Below are 26,393 nucleotides of genomic sequence, written 5' to 3'. Positions count from 1 at the left end.
ATTTGACAATCTATTGTTATTCCAGTTTTTTCTCTAAGGTCCCAGAATATTTCTTTTGCATTTTCTCCCTTAAGTTTTATTCTCAAAGATTCTGATTTTATTCTTACTACATGTACTTCAGAAATTTCTTTTTTTCCTAACAAAGCTATTGGTTCATGTTCAATCTTTAAATGCAGTCACATATATACATATAAGTAAAAGAACTCCAGTTTTTAATATTTCTAATAGTTATCTGTTTCTTTTATAACTGCTTGAGATTTGCTACCAATTTGCATAAGAGTCTTAAAAACTGCCAACTAATTCCATAAAAATTTATTTTATTTCTTTAAGAGAATAAAGTAGCAGTCAACGTTTTAATGAAATGAAAATAAAGCTTCTTTTCCTTACCATTAAGCAATGAGAAGTTTGATTGGCTAGCCAAGTTTCTGATTTTACTGTTATCAAGTGTAACTATGTGAACTGGGGCTCACTATGTTAGTATTAAAAATAAGGTAAAAGTGAAATAAATAAGTCAGCTTCTGAAAGCTCCAGGAAGTAAGATAATATAAAAGCTACATTTCTATTGTTGATAGAAGATATTTATCTTTAAGTTTGAATCTCTTAATCCATGGAGCTTGAATATAGGAAGTACTTATCATATTGAGTGGTAAAGCAGAAGGATGATATTAAAGTTTGACTATTATAACAGATCTGCAATGCTTGAACAGAGTCTTTGTTAAACATCTGCTTTTAAAAACAGCCACCAATGGAGAAAAAGCTTATACACTTCCTCAGTCTGTGCTTCATTTTAGTCTAGGTCTATAATAACAAAGTCAAGTGGAACGTTAAAACAGCCAGTTACATCAAGACACAATTCTAGCACGGGAATAGAAGATTTGAGAGTCTGAATTTTCTATGTTAATTTAGATTTTCAACCCAAACTGTATAATTTCTTAGCTCCCATTCGAAAGAGGTAGGCAGTGAAGTGATCTGATTGAACTCCTGCCTGAGCATCTCTCTAAAGCCCAAATTTAAGGAGGCTAAGCCTCTCCTTCAGCTTCCTTCCTACTCTAGACCTTGAAACCAGTGTTATTCCTATTTGGGAAGGATTAAAGTAGCTCTACACCAGGAGCTCACTGGCTTAAAATCAAGGTAATCATTTCCTTAGTTGCTCACCAGAATATAAATTTTGAGAACAGGAATTTTTCTGTCTTTTCCAACTCTAAGTAGTCTGCACCTAATTTTTGACAAATACTGGCGACTCAATAAACATGTATTGAACGAACAAAAATGGATGAACAAGTAAATGAAAGAACTAATAGTTTCTGTAACGTTCTAGTTCCACTCCAGGCACCAAACCCTTCTTGTAACTAAATTCAAATTAGTGAATCTTGAGGTATTGCCTGATGCCCGTCCTGAGGTCTTGCCTTGCTCTGCAATGGTTCTATGAATAAGAACACTGCTTCTTAACTATGGTTCTGTGGTTGAGTCCTTTCTCCACCTGCTTCTTGATTTTCCTTGGGCCAAATAAATCTTTATTTTCCTCCCATTTCCTCTTTCAGACTCCATGCTGCCACCATACTCCATCTATCCACTAGAATATTCATGTTAGAATTTGCTTCTCATTGCTAACATGGATCTTCTCTCTACTTCCCCAGTTGCTGTAGTCTAATACTCTACTCGTGATCTTTTAATATAAAAACAGGAGTTTTCAGGCTTGTATATAATTATCAACAATTTTATGCTGGAATATTTTTGAAAAGTTGAATGGTTCTTCAAAGTAATACCTATACTTCATTGAATGATACAAATGATTTGTAGCTTAGTATTTATATTTCTGTTTTCTCTGTTCTATAAATGTCATAAAATGTGGAAAGAAGAGCAATGACAGCCAATTTGTAATTAAGAAAACTCAAGTAAGAGTCACAAGGTGGATGGTATAAGAACAGGATTAATCCCACTAATCTATTGCAATACTGTGTTTATCTCCAGAGATGTTTTCAGTCATAGGGCTTGTGAGACTGGGTAATTTATTATGTAAACAAAAGAGGTGTAATTGACTCACAGTTGCACATGGCTGGAGAGGCTTCACAATAATGGTGGAAAGAAAGAGGAATCAGGGCGTGGTCTTACATGATGGCAGAAGACAGAGAGCACGAAGAAGCGCCACACTTTAAAACCACCAGTTCTCATAAGAACTCACTCACTATCACAAGAACAGCATTGGAGAAACTGCCCTCATGATCCAGTCACCTCCCACCAGGTTCCTCCCTCAACACATGGGGATTACAATTTGAGATGAGATTTGGGTTGGGACACAGAGCCAAACCATATCAGGGCTGATCATTGGCCAAACTTGAATGAAATGTACTAAGTAGCTATGAATGTAGCCCTGAGCTAGAATCCAAAACAGACAGGAACAACCTATGCCAGTTTATCAACATTGTTTATAGATAAAGTACAGATGGATGGTTTGTACCTAGTTTCTATTTGTTCTCTTTGTTTCTGTTTTTGAGCTTGGTCATGAAGCCTAGTTTGGGCTATGTGGCCAGAGAGGTTTAAAAGACATCTTACATGGGACTTTGGTTTCCCAGAGATCAAGGCAACTTGCATATCTGTTGGTGGCTCAAAATCCAAAGACAAAGTAAGTCCTGTGTGACTAAGAAAGGAACCTGGGAGCTGTACCAGAAAGCTATGTGACTCTCTGGTTTTGTACCTTCTTTCTCTTGCTATACCATATCCTTTCTCTTTATTAGTCTGTTATCACACTGCTGTGGAGAAATGCATGAGACTGGATAATTTATAAAGGAAAGAGGTTTAATTAACTCACAGTTCTGCATTGCTGGGGAGGCCTCAGAAAACTTACAATCATGGTGTGAGGCAAAGGAGAAATATGCACCTTCTTCACAGTGTGGCAGGACAGAGTGAGTGCAAGCAGGAGAAATGCCAGATGCTTATAAAACCGTCGGATCGCATGAGAATTCACTTACTATCACAAGAACAGCATGGGGGAAACCACCCTTATGATCCAATTACCTCATCCTGGTCCCACTCTTGACACGTGGGGATTATGGGGATTGCAATTAGAAGAGAGATTTAAGTGGGAACACAGAGACAAACCATATCAGTGAGTATGCATGAAGAGTTTCATGAGTCCTTTTAACCATGTAACTGTAAAAATTGCAGTCCACATAAATTCAAATTTCCTTTTGTATTACTTCCCCTGACATAGTTATTTATGATGGTGATCTCAACAACAGATTATATTGACCAGGTTGCTGGGTCAAATATGATGCAGCTTGATGGAATAAATGGCCTGGATATGCCAAATTGTTCTGACTTTCTATCTGTTTGTGGGGTGTATTCACAATCATTACTTCAGTATCTTTATAGTGTCAGAAACCTACTTTGTTAAAAATGTGGTGTAACCTTAGTGTACCTCTGCCCATCAAGCTATACCTTTGGGTATTTTTAAAATAGATCTTAGAAAAGCAGAGTCACAACACGAAGGAACCAAAGACCTTGGTGTATTAGTCAGGGTGTTCCAGAGAAACCAAACCAATAGGATTTATATATATACACATACACACACACACACGCACACACACACACATACACACACACACATATATATATACACATTATTAATTCAAAAATAATTATTTTACTTTCTTGGAAATCACTCTATCCTTAAAGTATGCATATATATTAGGAGTATTCTGCTGATTATTAATGATAGCTCACATCCAGTTAACCAGCTGTAGTTCCTTTAAACGAACATGTATTCACATCAATTGTGTCCTTATTACTTACATTTTTTATTTTTGAATTTTTATTGTTTCTACTGCAGTTTATCATTACTATTGCTAATGTCTAATTGCTAAACTATGAAAGCAAAAATTACGGTTTAGAGTTGACTTATTAAAGCATAATAGTACTAAAGAAAATATTAACCTAAATATTACTGCTTAGATAATATCATAAACATACAAGATGAATATGAATATACAGAATAGGCTGGGACAATTGCATCTGCAGTGGTTATTTGTATAAGCCTCAATAGTGAATTTTATTGGACCTGTGATCCATTCACTTCTGGTCCCCATGGCAGTTTCAGTAAAACATTGTTAAGTCTTCTGCTTCATTTTCAAATAAATCACATGGTCTCTTTCATAAACCAGTTGTGTTTTTCCAGAGCAATTACAATATGATGTTCCTGAAAGAAAAAAAAATGGTTATATTACTAAAGATGGAGAAGAAACAAAACAACAGGAGCATTTTTCATATTGCACATCTTCTAGCGAAAATAGAGAAAGCTTATTGCTCATAACAAGTCTCTAAAGATAATAAAAATATTGTGCTAAAAAGAAAACAGAACCTACATTATTGACAAAATTCATTTTATCAAATGAACTTATTGGATATCACCTAGAATCAGCGGCACAAAATGTGGTGTTACAAACATATATATATATAATCTTGGATTTGGATGAAACCACTAATGTATTTTATAAATCAGTTCTTATAATATGGTACGTTTAAAAAATCCATTACAATCAAAAAATTTTAAAATTTGAACAATTAAATATTAGATAACTTAATAGATAAGAGGAAAAAGTGATGATTTCTTATCACATTTAACTCTAAGATTTCATACTAAAGGACAAAAGACATTTTAAAAAATATTAGCTACAATTTTCTTTGAGGGATGACGTAGTCTAGAAAGGGTGTGTTGGGATTAGCACTTAAATAACAGTCATTAGCTATGCAGCAAGAAAGGGTGTTACTAAGCTTTTGCACCAAAAAATCAGTTAAATATCTTGCTGTATTCATTTTAAAAATGTGGTTGATTCAGTGTTGCAGAAAATAGCAATCATTTTGAATATAATTAGGTTAAAGTTCTTTAGTTACAAACAACCAAACCAATTTCTGACTGACTTAGAGAAAAGTAAACTTATTAAAATGGTAACAAAAGCTTACAGAATTGATGGCAGGCTACAGAAGAACCTTTGGGAATGGGAAGGAATGAAATCAGTTCCCGAGGCTAAAAATCGGAAGTCCAGCATTTGTGGCAAATCAAGACCAGACTGGTGAAAGCCTGCCACTGGAATGAGACAGAAGGCCAGCTGTTTAACTCCCCTTTTTCCTCTACACAAGATTAAAATATTTCACCTCAAATTGTAGAAGACGAGGACCTAATAAAGTCCTACCAGATTGTATTTCATTCATCAAATTGAAGTGCTAAAGGGGCTAGGTAGGCAAAATGTAACCAATGTCCGAAACAGGGAGACTCTGAGAACTTTAGTTTCAGTATACTATGTAAAGAAATGGTCAGCAAGTACAGGAGACTACACTGCCACATGTTAAAGACAAGATATCAGGGTTTCTTAAGAAAAACAAATTGTGAAACAAATGGTTTGTCTCTAAGGGTTTAACTTGTATAATGTTGGATAATTTTCTTCACACCAAGAAACAGAAACTGACAACATGTTTTACATGTTACATGTTATAAAACATTTTATTATCACATGTAAATTCTGATACAGAACAGAGTTAAATGAAACCGCAAAGTAAATTTAGAGGCCCATCAACCTCACCTCCCAAAATAAAACATTTACTAGATTTCCCAACTTCTGAGTGTGGTCAGCTTATAACCATATCTAATGGAGCAATGAATATTGTCTTCAGTTAAAAAAAAAATCTGCAAAATCACTAGATATATATTTGATATGATTACCTTGAACTTTTGACATATTCCCTAAACCCCTGCAAATTAGAGGTTTTAAAGAAACAAAGAGAAAAAAAAAAAAAAAAGAGGTGAGTCTTAACCAGCAGCTCAAAATATCCATCACTGAACCAGATATTGTTATTCTAAGGAAAGGTTAAAGCAATGTGATCTCACTGAGATGGAAAAAAAAAAAAAAACAACTATAAATTTAGAAAGTCTATGCTTTATATTTAATTGGTTTAATTCTTAATTTTTAAATTTAAATTTTAAAATGTTAATTGTAAAGAAATGTTTTTAACTTACCAAAATTGGTGGGCTCCATTTTCTCATGTTGAATGGTCCTTAAGTCAACAGAGATGCCAGAACTTGAGAAACAACCCTCCAGCAGCAGCCTGGACTCTATCTATAAATTTTGGGCATATTAATCTTTGCCCAGAGCTCAAATCTGGAGATACAATGAACAGCATTCAACATGGATCATAAACATGAACACATTTAATAACAGTTATAGGGAGCTTAATCTTAGAAGAAAGGCATGCCACACTCTCTCCTTGGAAATATGTACTAGAAACTAAGGTGATAAGTTGAGTAATTTGACAGATAATAGAGTATATGTTTAAGTATAAATTATCATGATTGTTTGTTAATTATAATGGGAAGCAGAGTGGTATAGAAAGTACACAAGATTTGGAGATAGAAATCGCCTTATCCCTGGTTTTTCTACCAAGTGAATGTTTGCTATTGAATGAATTATTGTACTTAATATCTCTAAACCTCACTTCATTCCCCTGTAAAATGGAAAAAATAATTATATGCCCAGATACTACATGTAAAGTAAATAAGGTAGCAGTGTGTACATTATAAAGTAATCTAAAAATATTGCTGACTTTTTCACATAAGTTCTCAAATCTTCATTCTATTTGGCCTAGGGAAATTAGATTAAAAATGTGTTTTAATCATCCAAAAAAGACTAACCTTTTATCTTACCCTTCAGAATTAAAATTAAGGGAAATAAGCATCATCATAAATGATAATGTCAAGTAGATGTAATTCATCATTCTTATAATATTTCAAGTGTCAAAATAATCTCTTTTTGGCACCAATCCTAATATCAGCCAGAAATGGTAATGTCAAAACCACCATTACACTTTTTATTATTGTGCACATTGTATTTTTAATATTGCCTTCATTTCAAATTCTTATCAAATTATTGTGAATTACCACCAATAGCATTTAGATGTTCATGAGTAGGAGTAAATACATTTCCCTGCTACTTGAGTAGAGGAGAAATATGAGGACTTAAGACCTTTATAAGTACATAGAAAAGTCATTTTCAGAGCTTGAAAATGTTACCCATGTTGAATGAAGTAAAATACAATTTTCTAATACCAATAATCTCTCTAGACTTTTTGTCTTTTCATCAGTGCAGATCTTAACTGAAAAGGCTGTTATCATTTAAGATAAACTAACAAAAATAAATAATGACTGGCTGTATTAGTCTGTTCTTGCACTGCTAAGAAATACCTGATACTGGGGAATTTATAAAGAATAGAGGTTAATTGGCTCACAGTTCTGCAGGATTTACAGAAAGCATCGCTGTGGAGACCTGAGGAAACTTACAGTCATGGCAGAAGGCGATGGGAAAGCAGGTAGATCTTCCATGGCCAGAGCAGGAGGAAGAGAGAAGGGGAAGGTGCTACACACTTTTAAACAATGCAGTGTCATGAGAACTCACTCACTATCATGAGAACAGCAAAGAAAAATAAATGTTGAGTGTCACTATAAGTTTTAATAATAAAAGAATAGCATTTACTGCATAATTTCTCTCTGATTAATAAGTGTGCCCCAGGTTAACGAATACGTCAAAATCCTACACCAAATTAATCCTAAACCAACTTACAAATTCAATCCAGAAACCAACTCCTCCAAGGATACAAGGTTTGTGGGTTCCATGACATTATCTCATACCATTTGCTCTTATAGATATTACCTGCTGGATATCTGCTGAGGCAGCAACAGCAAGTTATTACCCAGATATGTTCTCCCTTTCTTCCTATTAGTAATAAGATCCACAACATTTCTGGTTGGCCTGTGACCACCTAGATCCAGCCCCCTTGAAGCCAGGTGTAGCTGGTGACAGTGTGGCTAATAAGGTAGGAATTGAAGTGATATATGCAACATCCAGGTATCTCCTAAGAACCACTGCTGCCTGCCCTGTACCTTCTCCATATCCCTTATCATTTCCTTAGAAATGGAGATGATTGGGATGATGGAAACCATAGATTGAGAAAATTCCACCTAGCATAGAAAATCCCTTCTTTCATTTGTAGAGCCCTACAAATTTTAAACACTGAAACACTTAAAACCTATGGAACTACAGTCTATTTGCAGTAGAATGGAGTGACACATCCCAGAAAGCACTTTTCAATCACCTCACCATTAGATTAACAGTTGTCTATAACATGAAAGCTTGTATTATTCACTTGGTGTTCACTAAACATCTGTGAAAGTAAGAGAAGGAAGAAATAAAGGAGTGAAAGAGATAATGGAGAGAAAGAGGGAAGGATGGAGATTATTAGTAAATATTTGCTGATTAAATTGATGACCAGACTATCACCTCCTAATTGGAATGAATCCATCCCAATGTTAGCACTTTTTACACAGTTGAATTTCAGCTTAATTTTGGACCATATAGACCCAAGAATGAAAAGGATTTTTCCTGTTTAGTTCATGGAAGGAAAACTTTGTTTTAGAAAATGAATAATATCATGAAAACATTTAAGACTACAGCTAAGAACATGACAAACTAGCAAGAAAAAAATCTTTGATGAGGAACTCAGTTGTCAATTTCCATACAAAGGCTTATCCAGCACAGGCATGCAGGTAGTTTACACATGGAGAAGTCAAAAGCAGCTTTTCAGTGTCTGGAAGCCAAGGCGAGTTCTAATCATTTAATCACTTCTGCTCCATATCTTTCTCCTCATTATCAGAAAACTCAGAAGAAGCCTAGCAGTGAGAGAAATGAGAAGCTGGGTCGCACCTCCAGGACTTATTCCCAGATCCCAATTTCGCCCCGCAGGGGTAAGATGGCATCACGCAGCCAGGTGCAGTGGTTCACATCTGTAATCCCAACATTTTGGGAAGCTGAGGAGAGCGGATCACCTGAGGTCAGGAGTTCAAGACCAGCCTAGCAAACATGGTGAAACCCCATCTCTACTAAAAATACAAAAAAATTAGCTGGGCTTGGTGGTGAAGGCCTGTCATCCCAGCTACTCAGGAGGCTGTGGCAGAAGAATCGCTTGAACCTGGGAGGCTGAGGTTGCAGTGAGCCGAGATCATGCCAGTCCACTCCAGCCTGGCGACAGAGTGAGATTCTGTGGAAAAAAAAAAAAAAAAAAGATGGCATCACTCAAAGAATTGCTGAAAGAGGAGTGAGGAAAGCTCTACTGTGAGCATATGAAAGGGGCATGGAGGTTCTGGGTCACAGAAAGTTGATGACACCTCTAATGTCTAAAACATGTTGGCCAGAATCTCAGACACAAAGTGGTCATCAGTCTGCTTCTGAAATCTGAGTCAGAGCTAACTCAAAGAAAAATGTTAGAATGTAAAGGCCAAGACCTTACCAGAAACAGGTCAGAAGGGATGCGGGTCACTCTTCTCATCCACCAGCAGAGAACAGGAGGTCCTGAAGCTCTATCTGTAACATGTCCCTCACTCTTAGGTGTTGTTGATGTTTCCTGGGAGAGTACCCTGGCAGAGCCTCGAGAGCTTGCTCAATGTCCACCTACACACCAAATTGAAGCAGCTACACACTTTGTTCCCATCCATTCACTTTCTGGGGTGCAAAAGAATGACACTGTCCAATTGGACTTATGGCTTGTGAAGAACCGGAGAAGCTTCTTTTCCTCATGCCATAGGTTTCATTAAGCAGATTTTAAGGATAGTTCTCACTCTTTTGATCATTCTGGAGGGCTTCAATCTGGCCTCAAAATCCCCTCCAAGAAGGGCAATAATTTGGCCATTTATTTGTTCATTTTTTCAGCTATTCATTTAACACCTATTAAATATTAACCCTTATTTCATACTCAGTTCTGTGTAAGGTTCTCTGGGAGTCACATTCCCAGGCTTTGAAATGTACTTGCAAGCCAGGGGGACATAATTCAATGTATTAAAAGTGTCATGGAAGCAAGAAAAAGATCAAAAATGAGAAAATCTAACCTGAACCAGAAAGGTTTAGCATTTACCAGGAAGAGAAAAGCAGGAAAGCAGTCCAAACAAAGGGCACAGCACCAGCAAAACAGGTGGAAAATGTCTTCTGTATCAGGTGAAGTGTAAAGAACTCCGTGTGGTTAACAGCACTGGGTGCGTGGGGTCCGGGTTAGAACATGAGGCCAAAATAATCTGTTGGGGCTCCATTTGTGAATATGGCTTCAACAGAAATGGAAAAATATTCTAGAGTCCCCTGGGGTGCACCAGGGTATACCCCAGCCTGAATTTCCTTACACAATAAACAGAGTTCACTCCATTCCCCACTCCAATTATCTCTACTTCCTACTCTTTTGGAACCATGTGATTCAGGGCTTTTAACTGTTGACCTTGAGGAGGGAATAATTAAACTGGTGACTGGGAAAGCCAGAATCTTTCAATCCTGAATGTCAAGGATTGCAAGACACAAGAAGCTTTTGAGCAAATAGCAAAGGTTAAAATAAGCAAATTTCCTTTCTCAATCTTGACAATATTTACTCTACTCCTCTGGCATTCAATGTGAGTAGATGCAGTTCTGAGTTGGAAGAAGGATGAAATTCAAAACAGATTATGAAAGTTTAGATTTGGAGAAAGGAATGTTTGGTGATCTTTATGGATATTGCTTTAAAAAAAAAAAAGAAGTACGTACATCATTGACTTCAGCTTCTGGACCTAAAAGGGAGAGATTCTCTGAGCTCTCTTCTACTATGGTATTAATACAACTGGATTCCAGATAAAATACTATAATTCACTGCTGGGTACAAGAAAGAAAGAAAATTCTATTGGAAAACAGTGAAATACGGTTAGAAATGTCCTCAACAAGCAAACACAACGCCAGTGTTATGCTGGAGCCAATGTAAATTGCTAATAGCAATAGGTCAGGAACCTATTTTAGTCTCCTCGAGGTGGAAGAGCTGAACTACAGACCCACTTGGCTGTACAAAGGGGTTCAGGTGGCCCAAAGACCCCAGGCAGAAAAAAAGAAAACATCTCTGGAAGAAATATAAGCTAAAGTCACTAGAAATAACAGTGCACAACTGTCATATTGGCAAAAAAAAATTTAATAAGTTCGATAAGAAATGTTGGTAAGACTAGCAATGAGGATTCTTACACATATACTTCTAGTAAAGATGTAAATTGAAACATGAATCTTAGACCACAACTTGGCATTAAAGTATTTGTAATGTATTTATAATTCTTAGAGAAACTCCAGGAAATATGTAGACCAATATTCATAGTAATATTGTTCACAATTAAAAAAAAAACAGAAACAACTAAATGTCCACTGGAATAATTAATTTTTATAGAGTTATATAATCAGACAACAAAATGTTATAGTGCATTGTTTTTTAAATCAAGAACTACAACTAGAAACAGAAATGATTTTAATGAATTCTTTTGATTTTTAAGGCAAACTTTTACATCTCATATTATGCTTGAGAGGTTTCTTTAAAGATATGATATAAATTATTTACTCTGGTAACTTCAACCATATTCTTGGAATTGTGTGAATGTGTTTCCTACAGTACGTCTCTGTGTATTCTGAAATCACTAGGTGATTTTTTTTTAATAATACTAAATCTGGGAGGGAAGGACATAGTAATTTCTCAATTAATATTTGTTGGTTATTTAAGTTAAGTCAAATGAACTTTGTGTGTCTATATGATTGATAAGGGATCCTTCAAGAATCCTAGCACTCCTAAAAGTTACCTGAGCCTCCAGGACCACCATCTTAAGGGTTATCCTCAGAATAGAGAAGGATTTGCTATAATTGATTTGTGTCTAAGATATTAAAGACCTCACGGATTTATGCATATATATAGTGTACACATTTACCCTGTCTCTGTCTACTGAGAAGGCTTAAAAACAATGACTCACAGTAGCAATGAGAAATCTCATGCCAAGTTTTTGCTTTCTAAATGCCATTTGTTACTAAAACGATCCAGAGAGCCTTTGCAGAAATGGTTGATTTCAGGGCTGCTTTTGGGAAAGTACAAGATGAGCCTGGAACATCTTGCTGATCCAGAAAGTCAGGAAATGTTGACAGAATCAAAGGGCCACATCAAAAAGTCACAGGAGCCAGCCTAAAGAAAGGCCCAATGGCCAAATCTAGAACAATCTGAGCAGCAAACTAATGATGGTAATGGATTATAATCCACTGAATAAAATAATACATGAGTTCATTCTGACACAAGAAAGCAAATAAGAGGAAAATCTCTCCCTTATAGTTTAATGACAACTAATAAATGCAGAAAGAAAGATGGAGTGTAAAAATCATCAGTGGATGCTAAAACTAGGAAGTAAAACCTTACTATGAAACAATATTTTTATGTATTCACATAATACCTTTTTATAGATTACTGATTAATTACCAAAAAAGTAGATTTATAGTGGAGACTGCTGGCATCACCAGTATTAGAACAATCTGACATCATGTGGCTCTGGGTACAATGGCCTAAGAAGTAGATGGCTTCTCTTCAGTTGTTTTCTTGCCAAAAATAACTACATACACACACAAAAATTAGAAAACATCAGATAACCCCAATTAAATGTCATTCTACAAAATAATTTAATAACTCAATTATTCTACAAAATTATAAAATCATCAAAGTCAAGAAAAATGCAGGCTGAGGAACTGTTCTAGATAGACTGAAACTGAAGAGACGTAAGAATTTCCATGCTCCTAGACTAGATCCTGAACCAGGGAAAAGCTATAACAGCCGAGAAGAAGATTGATGAAATCTGAACAGCCAGTAGATTAGATAATAGCATTGTATCAATATTAAGTTTCCTGATCTTGACAACAAAGATAATGTTCTTTTTTAGGAATACATGGTGAATTATTGAGGGATAAAAAGGTACAGTCTCAACTTACAAATGGTTCAGGAAAAAAAAAATGTGTAAACATACATAAGGAAAATAAGCCCATATAAATACAAATATATATACTGAGAGGGAGAGAGAGAGACAGAGACGGAGAGAGAAAGAGAGAGAAAGGATGATGAAACAGAAACAGAGGAACCCAGCTGTTTCCTGAGTAAAAGGTTTTCAATGACTGGCCAGAAACCATTGTCCCCTCACAAACTAATGCCTATTCTTGTGATTCACCCCAAATTCTCTCACGGACTCTGTACCCTAACAAGAGGTAGAGCCTTTACATAATCCAGACAGACTAATGCAAGAACAGCTCCAAAGGATAGAGTCTACACACTGGAAGAGAGGCAACGCGTATGGCAGGGCAGGGAAGCATGAATGGATGTTGATTCTGAGTATCAGATCAGGAAGAATGAAGCACAAGGTTTGACCCAGTTGAATTAATAGTCGAGAGTCTGTTCACCCAGGATTCAGGAAAAATGTACTAGGTCATAAACATGGCAGTGATGTTAATAGTCTGGTAAGTTGGCCAATTGAAGTTGAATCTCAAAATTATCTGTGTCAGAGGTCAGCAAACTATGGCCCATGAGCCAAACCCTGTTCACCATCTGTATTTGTAAATAAAGCTTCATACGAACGAAACTAAATTCATTTATTTCCATACTGTCTGAGATTACTTGTGAACGAAAATGGCAGAGCTGAGCAGTTGAGACAGAAACTATATGGTCCTCAAAGCCTAAGACATTCACTGTCTAGCCTTTTACTGAAAAAGTTTGCTGACCCCTGCTCTGCATCACTGAGGTCAAAATGCTGGAACATACTGAGTACTAGAGAGGAAGAAGCCCTGATGGTAAATGAGAGATTGGAATGAATCTATTATAAGTAATCTGCTCACCACTTCTAACCATAATCCACAGGCTGCCCAGAGAATGCTTCCTTTACCAAGGCATTGATGAGAACAGCACCAAGAGGCTGAAAACCTATGTTGGCCAGAGATAATGATGCTGCATTAAAATTTGTCTTCCTGATTTCAGTGGAAATAATGAGATCCCAGAGGGGTAGAGACAAGGCATTTTCACTAACCATAAGCAATAAGGTGCATGCAATTAAACAATAAACCTCTAGGAAAAATGGGGCCAGACTGTTTTGGCCCAGAGGGATTTGTGGGGATGGTAAATTGATCATGGAATCCCTAGATATGAAGCAGATGGGCTGTAAATTAAGGTATGTCTATACATGTGTTGGCAGAAATATTCTGGATATGATCATCAGAAATTTAAATCACCAGAGTAGGGATTTATGGTCTTTTATCCACCCAGGGCAATCAAATTCACAAATTCAGAGGCCCTGCCTTGACTGAGGGAGAGGCTCGGACCCTTGGGGAAGGTCCACACAAGACCAGGAGTGTTTCCCAGTCCTTCCTGAACACATATCAGTGGCCATTTTACTAGGTTGACTATGCACTAAGAAAAGGAAAATACTCAGGCCTGCTGAGGCTTATTAGAGCCTGGTTCTGATCTGCTGCTAAGCTCAGTCACTGAAACACCACCACTGCCCTGAAAGGATATTTATGCAGTCTTGGCTCCAGTTCCTCTAACAATTTATCACTGGGTCCAGTGGAGAGAGTGAGACTAGGGTATTTATCCCCCCAGTTCCCTGCAATGTAATCACAGGTTGCCTGCCTCCCTTACTTGAAATTGACAGCTCGGGTCTCCATGTACATTTCTCTTTTTCTAAGTTCTGGTAACCACTTTTTCCCCTTGCCCCTTCAGGCATAGGCATGGTAAATGTACCTTACCATTAATACTTCTAAACTCTGGTTTTCCTAAGCTCTACCCACACACATTTGTAAAAAGTCCCCAGATTAAATTCTCATATTATAGTCACAATACTGTGTAACAAAATTTGCAACACTTCAGTAGCATTCAACAATAGGCACTTACTGCTTGAATCTCAGGTATCAGCTAGACTATCAACTAGTGAACCCTTGGTCAGGGTTGCGCATATGTCTGACAGCTGTCTGATGACTGATCTCAGACAGCCTCAGCTCTGTTCTCTGTGCTTCTTGACCTTCAGGAGGCTATCCTGGGCATGCTCCCAAGGCGCTGCAAGAGGCACAAGAGAGGAAGGCCCAGTGCATAGGTTTCTGCTTGTATCCATTCTGCTAATACTGCCTTGGCCAAAGCAAACCACCAGGTTGAGCCCAGTGCCAAAAGAAAAAGGAAGTAAGGAGATATGGCAGGTCACCCTGCCTATAATGAAAAAACTCTGCAAAATCATGTATCAGAGGGGACAAATGGGGGAAGAATAAAGAATTCAGACCATCATTGCAAACCAGTATATTCCTCAAATTACTCAATTTGAATGTGCCATCTTTTCCTGATAGAGCCCTGTCTAGTTTGTTTAGAGAGATTAAGAAGGTATTTGAGTTTACCCACTAACAAATCAAAGCTTTGAAATAAACCATGCAGACTACCTATGGTATCCATAACAATAACCATTGTCTTGGCTTGGTTATTAACACAAACAGAGTAGCTACCACGAAAGGACAAAGGCAAACTGGTAGAGGCAAACCAACTTTCAGAAGTGAAGAAGCTGCACCACTGGTCAGGTCCAATAGATGAGCATGGGAAATAAAACAGCAAATAAGGTGGCATTTGAATACAGGTAATAGCAGATACAAATGGAACAGAAATATGAGAATCTTCTGGAAGGAAGAATCTCGTGACATTAAATATGAACAATATGGGGAAGGCCCAGAATTTACCTTTATTGGGTCTCTCTACATGGTAGTTCTAATTGATCTACAGGTACAGACTTATGTAGTACAACAGGGAACAACAAAATTTGCAAACATGGGAACTTTATAAAAGTTTTAGAAAATCATATACACTTCTTTCTGTCATCACACCTATACTTGCTGGCTCACTTCCTTGATTATTGCTCTCCTGCATCCCTCTTTGACACTCTTATTCTTTGTCATGTTGACCTCTCTTCTCCTCAATGTTCTTTCTTGTCCCTTTTCTTTCTATTAGTCGTAAAGATGAACTAAAACAAAATTAGGAGTGGTGTGTCCTAGAATGTATTTATGTATTTCAGAAGCTGTCCCTGTTGGCTGTCACCCCTTTCAATGGGTTCTCTCCCATTTTCTCATTAGATGGGAGGACTAGTGTAAAACTCCTTAAGTTAATCACTAGTGTCACAGTGAGGCAAGGAAACTCAGAAGCCAAGCTGAACATGAGGAAGCCACAGCTTATAAAGCAAGTTACCGCCTAGGCCATAGGAAATTCTTGTCTAAATGTTCTTTCACAATTTCCTTATGGTGCACTCGGGAAAACCATGTGTCTATGTTTGGGTCAAAGTAAAAAAGAGAAAACAAAAACCTTCCGCTACCCTATTTGGTCAGTAGTGGTGTCAAGTGGAAATGAGGTAAGAGAGGGGATGGGTAGGGAAGAATATCACGAAATGTTACAAAGACACAAGCTATGGCATTTGGAGGCAGCTTACATGAAGGTCTCCAAATATCCTTTCATTATCAGAAAAACACACTTCTGCAAACATAACAGGCTACAATTTTCTCCAAGTTCTTATTAATGTTTGACTTTTAACAGAATGCCAAGCACAAGCCAAAATGAAATGTCATCTTTAACAATATAATAAGATTTAAAATTCTGTAGAATGCCGACATGATAGATCAACCTTCATATGAAATCTCCTCGATAACAATATTCTGTGTAATCATGCATATTTTGCATTCCACAGTCAGTGTAACGCATAGGTAGAATATTGGCAGTCTGAAAAATAGTAAAAATATTGCCAGGCATAAAACTTTTCTGCATACAAATGATATCTTTTATTAAAAATAAATTCTAGAACGTTCAAGGATGGCATTAGAAGAAGGTTCCTCATGTAAGGATGGCAGCTGGACCTCACATCTTACTTGTGTTTTCCCTGGGATCACTTTCTCCTCTTCTTAATTCCAATGCTACCACTGCCAAGGGTAGAAAATACTGTTGTTCCACATTTAATGCTCTGGTCCAAACCCTGTAGTCCAAACCACAGCAAAAATCACACTGAAACAGTTAAATAAAAACTTTATGCCCCGTCTCTACTAAAAAAATACAAAAAAACTAGCCGGGTGTGGTGGCAGGCGCCTGTAGTCCCAGCTACTCGGGAGGCTGAGGCAGGAGAATGGCGCAAACCCGGGAGGCGGAGCTTGCAGCGAGCTGAGATCCGGCCACTGCACTCCAGCCTGGGCCACAGAGGGAGACTCTGTCTCAAAAAAAAAAAAAAAAAAAAAAAAAAAAAAAAAAAAAAAAAAAAATTTATGAAATTCGAGGATCACAAAAAGAAAATCTACTCAGAAGGTAACTTTAAACTAGATATATGTGTAATGGCTACAATATTTTAAAACTAGTATAACCATGTATTTTTAATTCCCTACAGCTCTCTCATGCACTGAATCAAGGGTTTTTGCTGCTTTCATGGAAGAACCCATAATACCTCGGAAAAAAAAATTATTCATATTTGAGTGTTAAATCATATTTGTTCAATTCATAGTGAGAAAATAGCCTTGAAAGCCTGGTTTCTTTTAGTAAGAGCACCCCTACATACCCCTCCAGGCACACACACACAAACACACATATGCCACTTAGTTTCCAAAAGCTTCTCTTCAAATACTGAGAAACTGGGCCTCAGCTGGAGTACTTACTGGGAAGTGCGCACGCTCAGTGGACTCGCCTCGGGCTCCTGCCTTCCAGTAGACCTCTGTGCGGGTCTGCAGCGCGGCACAGGTGGTTCTGTCCACATCACTACCTGTTTACAAGGCCATGGCTGTGATTATGGAGACACCTGGAGTTAAAACAGACTTGCCTCACTGATTACAAGGAGCCGACACAGTGTTATTTTGCATATTTGCACAATATTTTGCTCTGTCTTGCTTACTGAAATTTAAAGATGTCACAGATTGTGATTTGAATGTTTCAGCATATGTCATCTTACGGTTTCAGCAGATGATGATGCTGAGTCACAATAGATGACTTACGTACTGGGCTTGTCCTTAAATTGTCTTCTATGCCCAAATCACCTGTAGACAACTTTTAAAAATTAAATTCAAAATAAAATTAAGTTTAAACCTTTGAGAAAAGGTGAAGTCAAACTTGCATGGTTTAAACTAAGTACTTTGTGTGGAACTAAAACATTTTCCGGAATTATCTGAATAATTTCAGAGTCGCTTTTTCTCTGCCAATATAGCTTCAGAGGAATTAACTAGTAACAGAAAATTCTAAGAGAATTAACTTATTTTTATATTTTAAAAAAGGAAAAAAATCCTGTGGATGTATCTACAGACTAAAGAAAGTACAATTTTCCATTTTCTATTGGTTACTATATACTTACCGATGGCTACTGAGAAAACATGTTTTCCACATAAGCAAAACAAAGTTTATGTCTATGCATATGACTAAGTTTTGTCTATATTTTCTATATATAAAAGTGCTTTAAAAACTGGATATCTGTAAGTTCTTTTTATGCTTTAATTTTTGAGACAAGGTAATTTCAAAGAATCATTCTATTAAATGTAAGTAACTAAAATATTATTAATTAAGATTCCTATATTCCCTGAAGTGGCTTTTAATTCTTATTTTAGTATTATGGTTTTTATTACCAATAAAAATTAAATGTGCACATTAAATATCTAACATAGTTATCATCTGAATACATTACAAAATGTGTATTGCTATATTCTTAAGTCAACTAAAAATCAAAATACTTTGAATAAATACAGACCTAAGGACAGTATTTATTTCTCATTAATATATGGAATCAATAGCAATTAAGTTAAAATGTCATTGAAAGAAAAGACCACATATCATACATCCTTTTTAGTTAAATCTCAATAAACCCCAGAGTAGGAAAAAGATCTGAGAAGAGAGAGGAAAATGGGATTTGTGAGCAACTTGTTCATAGGCAAAGCCATGAAAGTGATTGAAATTATCCAAAGATAGCACAGACAGCATAGACAGTGACAAGAGAGGTAGAAGGAGAACAGAATTCTGAGACACCAACATTTGAAAGGCAGGAAGAGGAGGAGAGCAGGCAGTCCATGAAGCAGACTGATAAAATTTTGCAAAGCTCTAAAAAGAACTCCAAGAGAGAAGGGTGCCATTAGGAAGTAAACATGGCTGAAAAAAAAATCGAGATAAGAACACATGATGAGTGAGAAGGATTTTTAAAGTGTTTGGAAAAAAAAAAGAGTGGGCAAGGTGTGTGCCTGCATGCCATACACATGTAAGTGTTGGCCTTTGCTGTGCTGTGCTCTGCTTATAGTTGCTGAGCGATTAGTACAGTGAGTGGTGACTGGTTTAGGATGAGAACTCTTCCATGTATGCCAGATAATGCCACCATGACCAGGAAGTAGTCTATTGTTGAGTGAGCTATTTATATGAACACTCAAGCCAAAACTGAGTTTTGTCTATGGAGGCAGTTCATGCTGTCACATTAGGACTGATGTAGAGAGGAATCATAGGTAATGATTGAGGGCACCGTGCTGAAGTCAGACACGCTGGATTCATATTCCAATTCACTTACTTACATCCTTGAGCAAGAGAATGCCATCAGCAGAGCAGGGATAATAAAAGCACCTACCTAGTAGGATGGTTATGAGGATTAATTGAGGTGATACATATGAAGCCATTAGAGTAGTGTCTGGCAGATAATAGGTGCTCAATTAATGTTAGCTACCATTTGGAACGAATTGTGCCACAGTGCTCTTGACACTGTGCATCAGATAAATTAATTCATATGGCTTAAGCTCCAGTCTTTTCACATGTCAGTAGGTGTCTCCTTTACCAGCCAGCGAGCATGAAGGATGTCACCTTCCTATTTAATATGCACATAATGCCCAATTTCTGGAGCTAATCTGTTCTGTTATCTCACAGTGCTTTTGTGCACGTGCAGGAGTGAATTCTCGAGCTTTCTGGTTAAGCCTTAAGATGCCAACATCGTTGTCAGTGAGCCCCTTCTGGAGACTACTCTGCTAGGCTCTGAAGGCCTCCACAGGGGTGGGCTGTTGTTACCACCTTTGAAAAGGGGCAGGGCTACCCACCCTCATTAACAGTCAGGATATGGGAACCTCCTTTACTTCCCCACAGCACAGCCTATATCAACCTCTCACAAGGCTCCACAGAGCATGCACAGATAACAAAAAGCCCAATATAGATTAGCCTATAAACTAACTTACTTCCTGATACAACTGCCCTTGGGCCCATGAAGCCACCTTGTGTTCAGAATCTGTCTCAGGATTTCTCACCATCCCCACATGGCAGGAGCACCTCGTGTATCTTAAGCTGTGAAATCCAGGCCCAACTTTCACAGCCTCAGAACGAAGAAGGATTGTACCTGTCCTCCAGTCCATGGTTCACCTTCTCAATATCTCTGCAATCCCTTGCAAAGATGGCTGTCCTTCTCTATTAATCTTCCCCCTGAAATGCAGGAACTTAGTTTTTTATTCAAAGCACATGTGCACTCAGGGCAGGACTCCAAAAGATGGTATTTCACAGGAAAAGTAGCCTACAGCGGATGGGTGGCATTTCTTTCTGGCATTCCAGGGATCATGCCTGTGGATCTGGTCAGGCAGAGGTCTCAATCCCACAAGCAAGAGGGGACACCTGATCTTTCTGGGGATGCTCTTTGCTGATCTTCCTCTGCCCTCTGGTTTAAGACCAAAATGTGTACAGTGACATCTTCTGCCAACCCTCGATTAGGTGTCACAGGGCACAGCTAGCCCTACTCTCTACCTTTCCTCAACAACCTACTTATCAGGCTGACTTCTTCACTCCTCTTCCAGGACCTCATCTGCCTCCGTCTGCTCAAGGGGTCACTGTGACTCATCTCAATAGTGTCCATCAAGTGTCCCCAACCCTCTAAGGAAATGGCCATCTCCCTACGGCTAAGACTAAATAGCAGATATTTTCATTTTATAAGTGTGTAAGAAGAGCCTCAGGAACTTTCATCTTTAGGTGTTGGGCAATGTCCCTCCAGACTGGGATAGATGTTGAGGAGCCACCTTGAACAATTTGGGCTCTACTCACTGACTAAACTTCTGCTAAGAGGACTGCAGAGTATCTTACTCTTGCTATCATGCATGGTCCCCTCCCTCCCTCTCTTTAGTTCCAGGACACCACGAAGCTGGCTTTGATATTCCTGCAGATCAACATGCCCTGGAACACTCCACTAAGGAGAATCCCAACCAGCGGCCACTTGGAAGTGCTTGGAATAAAGCCTATTTGTAGTTGGTGGAGTAAGAACCACTAATCAAAATCAATTTTCATAAATGTGATACTAGAAGGCAGGAAATACATAGAACAGTAACTTCAAGAACACGTCAGTTTTGGGAGAGAGGATATTTCACTCATTTTTTATTTTGTTCAAAAAATGCTAAGAGTGTACTATGCTCCAGGCACTGAACCAGGTACTGGGGGGGAGTTGAGGTTGTAGCCATGAGCAACAGCAGGTGCCTCCATCCTCACATGGTTAGAGTCAGTGTAGAGTGGGGGAGGGGTAGACATTAATTAAGTAATTACACAAATAAACATAAAGTCACAATTGTTAGAAATGCTGTGATGAAAGGTTAAAAGGTGCTATAAGAACATATAATAATCATTCCTGAACCTACTCAGAGTATTCACATAAAGTCTCCCTAAGGAAGGGAGGCCTAAACTGAGACATAAAGGTTGGGGAGGAGGAAAGGAGAAAAGAGGGAAAGAGAGACCACGAAAGCCACATATTTCTTTAAGCAAATCATCTTTAAGTCTGGATGTGCAGAGGCATTTTATTACTACATATAATATGTGTTATGGATATTATTACTATAATACGTGTACATAAAAATGTATTTGCACATAGTATATAAGCGGAATTATCTTATTTTCAAAAATCACCAAAAATGGTCTTTTTGAATACCTTAAACAAATTATCCAGGACCAACAAGTCTTGCTAGGATAAGGGCACTTAAAGTCGATGAGGGCTGAGGAGAACTTAGAACCTGGCTTCCAAATTCCAGGTGCTAGCATTGGCTTTCTGTGAATTAAATGGCCTTGAGCAAGTCACTCAGTCCTTCAGAATGTCATTGCTCACATGTGAAATTTGAATGTTACAATAAATTATATTGAACATCCTTTCAAATTCCAAAATTCTATATTTCTGTAGTTATTGCCTGCAGTATCTAGAGACCTAAAATTATGATTAAATAGTTACCCAAAGACTTCCACAATATGAATACCTATGTAAAACAGCTAGGAAGAAAACTAGCTCAACCCTACTTGGAATTAAGAATGGTTTATACCTTAAATTAGGCACTTTAAAAGAGTAGAATAAGAATAAGTTTTTTCACTAAGCTCTTTTTAAAAATATATCAATTTTGGGAAATGGAATCCATTTTGAAAGTCTGGCAGAAATATATGCTAATGGAGTTCAGGATGTAAAGGAACTGGAAACATCTTGCAGTGTTACAACTCATTAAAGTACTTACTAGACCACAGAGTACAGCATCTGAGAAGAAAATAGGGCTCTGAACACTTTTCTTAATTAAAATTCTCTATTTAATTCAATTGAAATATATAGTAAAAAAGAAATAAGATGAAAATTCAAAGCAGAATAGTCATTGAGAAATACTACCCTAAGTCCTGACTATTTGTTTTTCAACTTGCAGGGTATTTCAAGTTGCAGAATCATGATGTAGTTAAAAATATAATGAGGAATTGGCACTGGTAGTTTCATAGGAATTCAAGATTGGTTTTTGGTTTTCATGCATCAAGCTTTTTGTTATTTAAACTTTGTTACTGTCATCATTTGTCTAGCTGTTGAATTTAACCTTTGAACACTACAGACTGCAAGACTATACAGTGTGCTTGCAAATAAATGAAAAACGTTACTGGGCCCAGTGATCCATAGGGCATGTCATTCCACGGTGAAGCTTGCATGAAATGAGCCCTCTTTTCTTGTGCATGTGTTGTTAAGCTGCGCATAAACTGCCCAATTTATAAACCACTATATATGAATTTACTTATATGATTCCCAATACAAAAATAAAACACTTAAAGGCTAGTCGGCACACAGATAAGGTAGAGAAGCATTTGAATAATTATAGAATATGTGGGCTGGATGAGACCTCAAGGTCTTCTAGATGAATGTTTCCCAAATGTGCCTGAAAATAAAAATCATCTGAAAGCATGTTTAAAATGTCTAAAAATTATAAGCTGACCAAAAAAATTGAATTCAAACTCTATAATCTGACTTTGAATTCTCAGTGCAAAAAGCCTTGACTAAATGGTTACAAGTGCTCTCAGGTAATATCTGAGAAAACCTGATCCAGTCCAACTTTCTACCTGAAATTTCAATCCCAGCTTATGTGGTTCCTAATATGTTATGTTCATTAAAATCACTTGGTGCATTGTTTTTGTTTTTATATTGAGTCCAGTGCTTCTTCCCCAGACATACTGAATTTGACATACTGAATTTTGTTTTTATATTGAATCCAGTGCTTCTTCCCCAGACATACTGAATTAGAAGAACCTCTAGGGGCCGTGATGGTTAATTTTATGTCAACTTAACTAGGCTAAAGGATACCCAGTTAGCTGGTAAAACAGTATTTCTAGGTGTGTCTGCAAGGGTGTTTCCTGAAGAGATTATGTTTGCATTGGTGGACTGAGTAAAGTTCAGCCTCACCAATGCAATGGGCATCATCCAACCCATGGAGGGTCCAAATAGAAGAAAATGGCAGAGAAAGGACAGATTTGCTGTCTTTTCTTCAGCGAAGACATCTTCATCCATCTTCTCCTGCCCTGTGACATCAGAGCCCCTTCAGACTCAGACCAGGACCTACATCACTGGCTCCCCTGGCTCTCGGATTTTGGGACTTGGACTGGAACTATACCACAGGCTTTCCTGGGCCTCCAGCTTGCAAACACAAGATTGTGGGATTTCTCAGCCTCTGTCATTGAGTGAGCTAATCCCTTATATTAGGTCTCATTTGTGCATATCTCTATGCATCCTACTGGTTTTGTTTCTCTGAAGACCCTGACTAACACAGGGATTTGTAATCTGTTTTTGTTTTATTTTGTTTCATTCTGTTATGGGGCTGGGGGTGGTGTTTGCCTGTTTATTAGTGTGCCCCAGATAATACTGAATCCCAGACTGGCTTGGAAGGAGCCCTCAGCCCCACTTTCCCTAACAGAATTTAGCCCATCTCTGCTTGGACACCTCCAAGCCAAGAGCCCAACCACTCCCCCAAATATTTTGTTTTCTCTACCTAGAAGAACTCAAACTTCTCCACTCTCCTTTTGCATATAAACAAAGCTAATCTATGAAAACAAGTACATTTTTTTTTTCCTACAATCAACGTATTGACAGTGAGTTGGAAGAAAGTTTTTGTGTGGTGACAATATTCTCTTCAGAGCAAGATGGGAGGAATGGAAAGGAGAAAAGGAAAATCTAGTGAAAACCTGTTATTTGGCAATGTGCATGAAAAACAATTAGTTGACTGGCTAAATTTGTAATGCTAACTAACAAATCCATCAGAAACAGCTATTTACAATACAGCATTACACATTTTGAATACTACAAAACTCAAGCTATTTGGGAATCTCTTTGAAAAAAACATTTCATTAAGTGAACATATTTCTTATTCTAAATTGATGTTTTGAACCTCTCTAACATTCTGAGAGATCACTAGAAAATTACCAAACTGAATTTTTACTTTTATTTCAGCAAATATATATTGAGAACTTTCTATGTTCAGGCAGTGTTTTTGACACTGAGGATGCAGCAGGAAACAAGACTGTCCAAAGACTCTACCCTGCTGTAACCTCCATTTGGGATGGGATTGGAAGGAAATAACCTATAACAAAATAAACACATATAATAAAATATCTGGCAAAAATGAGGCAATGAGGAAAATAAATCAGGATAAGCAGATAAAGAATGACTGAAAGACTTTTATGGAACACAGTATCCAGCACATCACTATTAACTGCCATTCATTAGTATGATTTATGGATGTACATCATTTTCTTTCCTATATGATGTTAATGATGCTGGCAATGCTGCTTTCCACATTTATGAATGTAGCTTTTAAAGAAACTGCAACTCGCTCCAAACAGAGAGTTTCGCTGGTCAAATCCAGCTTTCTGACTGCACATACCAAGGCAGGGCCTGTCACTGTTGCTGATTTTCCTAGCCTCACAGGCTGCTCAATACCTTGAATCAAAATGAGCCACCCCTGTCACATGCCATGTGCCACGTCAGCTCACTGACAACACCCCTCATTCATCACTAATGGCAGCCCCTGGGTGTCATGTCAACATTTCCGGATGGGCTTCTCGGTGAAAGCCTCCCTGGAGGTTTTTTACACTCATCTTACCACCAAGCAGCTGCTTCATAGTCCTGAGCATCCATGCCAGTGTGCAGCCAGGCAAAGAGGCACACACGGCACCGTTTGCACACTGGCTGCTTTCCAGGGCAGCTGGTAAAGGCTAGTGTGATGCTGTGTTGCTATGTATTTATACAGTGATAATCACCTGTGAGGCATGGCGACAGGCTGATCAAACGATATGTCCAAACTAAACCTGGATACATTCACTACCTCTCAGAGAAGCAGGAAAAAGTGAGGCACAAAGAGGTGATAGAAATGCTAGCTTACAAAAACATGGAATTAGCGAGCTTAAAATGTCTTGTGTAGCATATTGTGGTGCTGACAAACATGGTGATACTAAGAGGCCTGGCCAAGTGTGCCCCATTCTTTAACTGAGTTACATATAAACATCACATCTTTTATGTTTATAGATTGTTTAGATTGAAAGCCCTTTTATAGACATTGTATCACAGTACGTTCACTTGGTTTTCACTGAAAATATTTTTGACTACATCATAAAAATAAAAATTTAATAAAATAACATTTTAAAATCTGTTGTTTAGAAAATTTGACTTTATTACCCACAGACAGATGATGTCTACAGTTAACTCAAAATTATCTGTGTCCACAGACAGAAACAATGGAATACATTGTAGATAATCTAAACTCCACTTATACTACACTGTACCACAGAATTCAATTAACTGCATAAGGGATATATCAAATGTTTTGTTTTACCCATTTTACAACAAATTATTTCATCTCCACTAGTTACTGCTGCCCTGACCTCATCTGGAAACTTCCCTAAATTCCCTGTCTACTTCATGCATAACTCCTTTTCTTGCTCCCTTTCTCTAAAGACAAATATGTCCTAAGGTTCAAGATACATGTTTGGTCGTTCTCTATATCTACTCTCTTCCCCAAGATCTCATCTGCCTTCACATCTTCAACTTTATTCTCTTTGCGAATGATTCATAAACCTTTATCTTCTACCTGTAAATCGATTCTATGGGGAATGCTCCATAAAAGGTATAAAAACAACTGACCATTCATTTGGAAAAAAAATAATAAATGCAGATTCTATCTTCACACTATGTACAAAATTGAATTGTAGGTAGATTACAGAAAAAAAGTCTTAAAAAGTTTTTCTACAAAAGT

The 26,393-nt window shown here is 37.6% G+C and overlaps 1 protein-coding gene across 10 annotated transcripts in view; it reads right to left on the bottom strand.

The window, feature by feature from the left end:
• Positions 1-556: 556 nt before the first annotated feature.
• LOC105493297 (uncharacterized) overlaps positions 557-26,393 on the bottom strand; it is a 253,196-nt gene continuing 227,359 nt past the window's right edge. The window contains exons 3-7 of one of the 10 annotated variants that reach the window (XM_071092987.1): positions 17,538-17,641; positions 8,748-9,081; positions 6,011-6,152; positions 4,960-5,083; positions 557-4,195 (exon numbers count right to left, since the gene is read on the bottom strand). In XM_071092987.1, coding sequence (XP_070949088.1) covers positions 8,895-9,081; positions 17,538-17,641 — 291 coding nt within the window. In that variant the 3' untranslated portion in view covers positions 557-4,195; positions 4,960-5,083; positions 6,011-6,152; positions 8,748-8,894. Of the gene's footprint in view, positions 4,196-4,959; positions 5,084-6,010; positions 16,871-17,188; positions 17,642-26,393 lie in introns of those variants that run through there. The other 9 variants (XM_071092991.1, XM_071092986.1, XM_071092990.1 and 6 more) reach the window with 9 other exon arrangements.

Source organism: Macaca nemestrina, chromosome 3, assembly GCF_043159975.1.
Source record: "Macaca nemestrina isolate mMacNem1 chromosome 3, mMacNem.hap1, whole genome shotgun sequence".
Classification (NCBI taxonomy): Eukaryota; Metazoa; Chordata; class Mammalia; order Primates; family Cercopithecidae; genus Macaca; species Macaca nemestrina.
This window is presented reverse-complemented; position numbering and strand designations above follow the sequence as displayed.